The sequence below is a fragment of the Mus pahari genome, chromosome 23, assembly GCF_900095145.1.
Source record: "Mus pahari chromosome 23, PAHARI_EIJ_v1.1, whole genome shotgun sequence".
In the NCBI taxonomy this organism is placed as follows: Eukaryota; Metazoa; Chordata; class Mammalia; order Rodentia; family Muridae; genus Mus; species Mus pahari.
In genome coordinates, this window is record NC_034612.1 from 14,466,358 (window position 1) to 14,473,810 (window position 7,453).

Consider the following 7,453-nt stretch of genomic DNA (forward strand, 5'->3'; position numbering starts at 1 on the left):
ACAGCTCTGGGCAGCTCCGGAATGTGAGAAGACACCCTCAGTCCTTGATATCTGTTTAGGTCTTGCTGGTTCCCAGGAGTGGCCTTGCAGAGGGAGAGGGGGGAGGGCTCTTGACAAAGAACTATGTGGCTCTTAGCTACATACTGTGAAAACACCTGGACTGCGGGATGCCCTGGGTGTAAGATGCCTGGGTTTTCTCATCCTGGTCCCTGACAATTAATTTTCTGTCACTGGTTCCACAGGTTTATAGAAAGTTAAAAAAAACAAACAAACATAATTTTGTGATTAAGCTGTCATTGAAGTTTTATATAGATGAACCCAGCCAATATTTTATCTTCTGTTCTTCCACCTATCTACAATAAATCGTTAGTTTCCTTTTATGGCCTTCGGTTGATTGTCTTACAATCCCTTGGAATGCGTTCTAAAGCTGTAAGTGCCCATTTTCTATCTCGGAAGCAATTAACTCATGACACTAAAGACTGGAAGAGTTCTTTTTTTCTTTTTTTGTTGTTTTTTTCGAGATAGGGTTTCTCTGTACAGTTCTGGCTGTCCTGGAACTCACTCTGTAGACCAGACTGGCCTCGAACTCGGAAATCCACCTGCCTCTGCCTCCCAAGTGCTGGGATTAAAGGTGTGCACCACCACGCCCAGCTAAGAGTTCTAATTGATGATTTCACATCAGAGATGCCTTTAATAGCGGTCCTATTATAAAGGGCTTAATAGTTACTAGCATAATTTTAGGAATCCCTGTAGGACCATCACTAGGAATTAAGACATCATCTCTATGTATGTTCTGTATGGCACCACTACCAGACAGAACAGCAAAGCTGTTCTGCAGAGATCTGCTCCAAAGGTGGGCTAGTACCTAGTGACGGTTACATATAGTAACAGGAGAAGCGAATTAANAGCAGGACTCTTTTTCCTAAAACTTAGTCCGCCTCTCCTGGGTGGCTCCTGGCAGCATAGATCCCCCTTCTCCACGCGGTTTTATAATCGCCACAAGAGATCTGATCCTTATGTCATTTTTCTCCCCGTGACCACAGGTAGAATCCTTGGACNAGGAGAACCGTAAGTGTTCCAGACTCGTTTCATCTTAAGTGCTAAGAGGGGATAGAATTTCTTGCCTGCTTTGTTGGCAAATCCATCCCCATTCTAGTTTCCCAGCTGGTAAAAGAGGAATGGGCCGCAGTGCACAGAGTTGGCAGTCCAATAAAAAATCAGGGCCTTCCCCAACGGCTAAGAGCATCTATGCCATTTTGGTGGTGAGGACTTGTGTACAGGAGGGAAGGCAGCTGTGGCTGAGTCCAAGTGGAATAAAACCCCACATTCCAAAGAGGGGGAAAACAAAGTACACACTTGACATAAATTTCTATCTTATTATTTCTTCAACCCAANAATAGCTTGATGTCAAGACCAGTTTCACACAGGCAGACACTGCAGAGATAACTGGTCCCAGGCTCACGGTTCCGTGAGACTGGAGGCAAATGAGGAGCGAGGCATGAGTCCCATGGTTAGTGCTTTGAGCTGCAGACCCATATTCAAAGTTACAATCAGGGATCCACAGTCACCATGCCAGGGCATTTCAGTTTAGACAAACACCGGTGAGATTCCACCCCACAGAGTTTCTGGTGCTGCCCATCACTGGAAAGCGGACACAGTGTTCACACAATCCAAGGCTGCGACGGTGCATTTAAAAGCCCATTCGGAAGTCACTAACATGAAGTTCATAGAACACCCTCCCTCTGTCCCCTGCTCTGTGGGCAGGGGAGGTACCCGGTACCACAGTGTAAGTCAACATCTGTCAAGACGCCGAGAGCTCTTCCCCACCCCTTGCTCATAGCAGATTAGCACCAAGGGGTTAATGAGCCGACTCTCTAAAGCCTCATAGACCCTCAAATTCCCTAGCAAACATGTCTAAAGGACCACATCACATAAAAAGCTCCCACTGGTTCTCACTCAAGTCCAGCTCCCCTTCTGCACACCTGTGGCGTACCTCAGCGAGGGAGCTGAGATGCCACATGCCAAACTCTAGCTGAACTGTCCCGTCGCGGGAACCTCACAGGAGCTGGTCAGCCACCTTCCCCCCTGGACAGCAACACACATTCTGTACAAAAAGAAGACAAAGAAGAGGTTATTGCCACGTCTTTGAGGTGGTTATTTGAAAACGACAGCAGCCCGTTGTCGTTGTTTGTACTGTTATATGTCTGGCCAATCCAACCTTTAGTTATATGCCTGTCCACACATGGACAGACACACACAAACATGCATAAACAGACACACACATACACGCATACATAGAAATACATGCACACACACAAACACATGCACATGGACGTACATGCGGACACACACACATATGGACACACAGCACCAGGGTCAGGTGGAAAGAATGTATGTTTGGAAGTAGAAGCTGCACTGGGTGAGGAGAATTGAAACTTGATCCTCCAGCTTCCCTCTCCTACTCAAAGGCTTGCAAGACCTTGCAGGCTCCTACTGGGGGCCTCAGAGTCCACAGAACCCAGTAATTGTCTGAGGACCCAGAGAAGAGGGCCGTAAATCCACTATCAGTCAGTTTACCATGACCATCCCAAAATGTTTGGACTTGAGCTCACAATTGTACATGTCAGTAGTACNGNAATACACACACNCATATGGCAAATACTTACCCAGCTGAAAGAAAGCAGCTGTAAAAGGTAAGGCGTGAAGTGCAAGGAAGTCAGACATCTGGCGTGCTCTTTCTAATAAAACCTGAGACCAGAAGCCTACCGGAAGCTATTTCCATCAGGGACTCTTATGTCCAACGGCCCCCTTGAGGCTCTCTGAACCTCTTTGTTACTGCAGCAGCAGTAACAGAGCCTGTGTAGGAGCACAGCACGCACAGCCTCTCCACCTGTCCCTTGGCCCTGTCCCTGGGGGGTCCACAGGCTCAGCGTAGAGCCTCCTGTGTACAAGGTCCTTGCCCAATCCAGTTCTACTGCTTCATTCAGACACCGTGCCCATCTCCTAACCTTGTCCCGGGTCCCAAGACCTTTAGTTACCTTCCCGGCAGAGTGTAAAAACTGCCTGGCCCTTCTTCTTTAGCTCCCCGCTCGACCTTTTTTCTGGAAGATAAAGAAATAGGGGAGTTTGGCTGTGGTGCCCGCACAACCTCTCAGCTTGTGTTTGTTTGTCCTGTGAGAGTATGGAATGGTTGTTAAGTCCCAATGTCTTCCGGGGCCCCTCAGGTCATCACAGGTCCAAAATATTTATGGACACATGTGCCAGTTGTCATTCTATTGCACAAGACAAACACAACTCCTGGGTGCCTGGCGGGTACACTTGTGTGTGAAGGCCACAGGCAATTGAATAGTTAGGGAGGTAGCCATATACCCTCCGAATCTCTCCTCTGATCTCCCCACAAAGGAGAATTAACGGGCATTAGGCTGAGAAGGAGAGAGAAATCCGGCAGCATCCCAGAGGAGGAGATGGCAGCACACAAAGAAGGGGGTCACCGCTGTGCAGCAAATGTCATGGAGACTGTGTTAGTCTCTAGGAAGACTAGGGGAAGACAGGCCCTGCCCCTCAGCATACGGTAGAAAAAGCTGTCTGGAGTCCGTCCTTAGTGTTCAGGGACAGGCACGAAGACTCTTAGATGAGCAGGAGTGGGGGAACGGAGGTCGGCAGAGGCGCTGCACACTTGAGGCGGAAGGGCAGCAGAGGCTGAGACCCTCAGCCCAGACATTAACTCCCTCCTCCTTTCCCCAAGGTCACTCCATCACTGTCACCGCCCTAGTGCACGCTGAAGCATGCTGGTCTGATACGCTGGAGGAGCAGGCAGAGGAGGAGGAGGAGGTTGAGAAAAAGGAGGAGAAGAAGAAGGAGAAGGAAGAGATGAAGAAGGAGAAGGAGGAGAAGAAGCAGAAGGAGGAGGAGGAGGAGGAGAAGGAGGAGGAAAAGGAGAAGAAGGAGGAGAAGGTGGAGGAGGAGAAGGAGAAGAATGAGAAGGAGGAGGAGGAGGAGGAAGAGAAGGAGAAGGAGGAGGAGAAGGAGGAGAAGGCAGAGGAGGAGAAGGAGGAGAAGGGGGAGAAGGCGGAGGAGGAGAAGGAGGAGAAGGAGGAGAAGGGGGAGAAGGCGGAGGAGGAGAAAAAGAAAATTGACTCTCACGCCAGTCTGGAATAAGACCTTTCCTGTAACCTAAGCACTTCTAGAAGAAATCCCTAAAGAGGAGTTGATTGTTGATGTACTTACCCATGGCCATTCCCTCAACCCGGGCCCCACACTGGATCTCTACTAGACACAACCACCCAGTGGGCACTCGTCACCTGTCTCATGTCGCTGTTACTCTAGGGACTCTGGTGACTGGAGTCAGTTTGTCCCTTCCTCTGGAAGGCATCATGGCAGCAGTATGACCCAAGGTCATCCGTGACCACTCGAATGTCTGATGTCTGCCCTCATACCTCCGTGCCAGCTTGCTGGTATGGACTCCACACTCCCTGTGCCCCTTCCGGAGACTCATCAGTGTGCTGCTCCATTTCCATTGGGAAGGCTCTGCTTCAGGTCTCTCCTCTGTTCTGTTAATATCATGGAAGCCCGGCTTATTCCTTTGCCCTGGAGCCCAGGGACTCCCAAGAATGCACTGTGATTTGGCAGCTCTGGTCATCACCCAGTGTGTCCTAGAAACAGATTGTCAGCATGACCATCACCCTTAGGAAACATTTGGAAAGATAGAATTATTAGTGAAGCTAGGTTGAAATGTTTCTACTATTGGGTCTTTTGTAGAAAAATCTTAGTAAACAATTTAAAGTTCAGAATTTAAAGTTCTTGCTGGTTAAGCTAGGGACGCTTTATGGTCAGTGAACAAGAACAACAGCAGCACGGGCTGACGTAACTCTCACCGAGGCTGGACTGGGGATGACTGACTTCTTAGACACATTTTTGTACTCAGCTTTCTGATGGGATTTATTAAGAATTGCTGATGAGTACATATGCATTCAGAGGATGTAAAATAAATCAGTATTTTTATGTAGCAGCTTAAATTTGATTCTTTTAAGAGTCTTCCAAGATTACTTTTAAAGATAAATAATAATTCCTCCTGCCTTTGTAAGGGCAAATGACTGTCTGCCAGTAGGAGACACTGGCTGAGAAAAGTACCTTGCTTGCTTACACTTTGTTGTCTATAACAAGTTGCTTAGTTACAGATGTACCTGGGTTCTTAGAAATTATTTGTTTTCTTTACCTGTGCTGCATAATGTTATTTCTTGTAAAGGTGTTGGGGAACACACCCCTCTCCTTCTGAGGTTCTCAGATCCATTTACTTCCCATATAAAAGTGTGAAACTGAGAGTGTGTTCAGTGGGAGAATATGCGTGTAGCCTGCAGTGTTTCTGGGTGTATTAAACAAATACCTTTAAATTGTATTAGCGCGTGAAAGACAGAAAGTTACTGCCAATGCGGCAGTGCATAGGATTTTTTTTTTTGGGGGGGGGGGTTGGTTTTTTTGTTGTTGTTTGTTTTTTTTTCGAGACAGGGTTTCACCCTGAGCTGCTACTCTGGCTACAAAATAACACCCTGCGGTTTCATTCACAGAACATTCTTTAAGATAAGGAAAACAGACAGGCTTGCCTATTTTGACTTTGTTTTTAAAGTTGACTTTTCAAAATTGAGACCTTGCAAGTCCGGTGAGATGGCTTAGTGCTGCTCTTCCAGGGGTCCCGAGTTCAATTCCCAGCAATGGCATGGTTTACAACCAAGGTTTATGACCTTTACAGAAAAAAATAAAAGGGATCTGATGCCCTCTTCTGGCATGCAGGTGTACATGCAGATAGAGTACATGAATAATTAAGTTATAAACAAACAAACAAACAAAACAAAAACAAAACTACTGCTTCATCTTTTTTTTTCTCTCTCTCCAACCCTCTCTGTCTCTCTTGTCCCCAATCCCAGGAGGCCTCCACCCTCCCACCCCCCCAAATCTCTTGCATGAGATCTGGTGTGTGTGTGGTGTGGTTGGCCAAGCAAACACGAACACAAGCGCTCAGCGGTTCTGATCAAGTTCTCCTAACTGCTGATAGGGCAGACACACTGCTGTGATCATAAAAAGAGAAAGAGTTTTAAGAATATGTTCTGGCGGGGCGCGGGGGAAGGGGGTGTCTTAGCAGCCCCATGCCGAGGCATCCCTTCCCCCTGAGGGACCAGACACACACCAGTATAGTATAGAATAGAGTTTATTCAGGGCATGGGGAGTGGGGTTAAGAGAGTAATAGGGGCAGAGAATGGCAGAGAGTGGGAGAGTAGGTAAGTGGAGGCTGGCAGTGACCACGTGGAGAGAGGGGGAAGGGAATGAGGAGAGACGGGGAGCAAGAGGGCAAGAGGCAAGTGTGTAAGAGAGAGAGGAGAGGCCAAGCCTACCTGGCTGTTGCCAGGACCCGTGGGGGTGGAGTTTAGACAGAACACCAACACATACCTGTTGTACGTCTGTTCAGAGACGGCAGCAGTTACCACCACCTGATGATGCTGTGTCAGAGGCTGTCAGCTCTCCCTTCCCAGCCCCTGTGCTGCCCGCCACAGTCACTACCGTCCTATGAATGTGATCTCTCCTCTCAGGACAAAGACTTGAAGGGGTGACTCAGAGATTGAGAGCCCACACTGCTCTTGCAGGGAACCCATTTTGATTCCTAGCACCCACGCTTGGCATTTCCCAGCTGCCTGCAAAACTCCAACTCCAGGGAACCCAACAGTCACCTTTTCTAGCTTCTGAGAATGCATACACACACACACACACACACACACACACACACACACACACACCACAAACATACAAACATACACATAAACATATACATACATGGCACACACACATATATAAACAAACACATATAAACACACATGGCATATACAGACACATAAACACACATGCACATATTACATATACACAAATATACACATAAGAAACACATGCTTATACACAAACACATATATACATATACACATGGCACACACATATATATACACAAACACACATAAACATACACATATGGTATACACAAACACATGTGCACATATATACATATACAGAGACACACACAGGAACACATATATAAACATACATGGTACACACATACATATAAGCACGGTACATATATACACATACACAACACACAGAACATACACACAATGTACACACACATATGTACAAGCATGCTACATACATAAGCAAATACGTACATGGCATACACAAACACATAAACACACATGCACAGCATATACATACATACACACACACACACACACACACACACACACACACATAAAACCTATATACATCACAGACAATTAAAAATAAAAATCTGGCTAAAGAGATGGCTCAGCGGTTAAGAATACCAACTCCTCTTCCGAAGGTCCTGAGTTTAAATCCCAGCAACCACATGGTGGCTCACAACCATCTGTAAGGAGATCTGACGCCCTCTTCTGGAGTG

The 7,453-nt window shown here is 47.0% G+C and overlaps 1 protein-coding gene across 1 annotated transcript in view; it reads right to left on the bottom strand.

Annotated features, from left to right (window-relative positions):
- Positions 1-1,932: 1,932 nt before the first annotated feature.
- The window catches only part of LOC115063086 (formin-like protein 14), an 18,003-nt gene continuing 12,482 nt past the window's right edge, over positions 1,933-7,453 (bottom strand). The window contains exons 3-6 of the mRNA XM_029533871.1: positions 6,442-6,482; positions 4,437-4,652; positions 3,039-3,101; positions 1,933-2,104 (exon numbers count right to left, since the gene is read on the bottom strand). Of these exons, the coding sequence (XP_029389731.1) occupies positions 2,029-2,104; positions 3,039-3,101; positions 4,437-4,652; positions 6,442-6,482 (396 nt within the window). The 3' untranslated portion in view covers positions 1,933-2,028. The remainder of the gene's footprint in view (positions 2,105-3,038; positions 3,102-4,436; positions 4,653-6,441; positions 6,483-7,453) is intronic.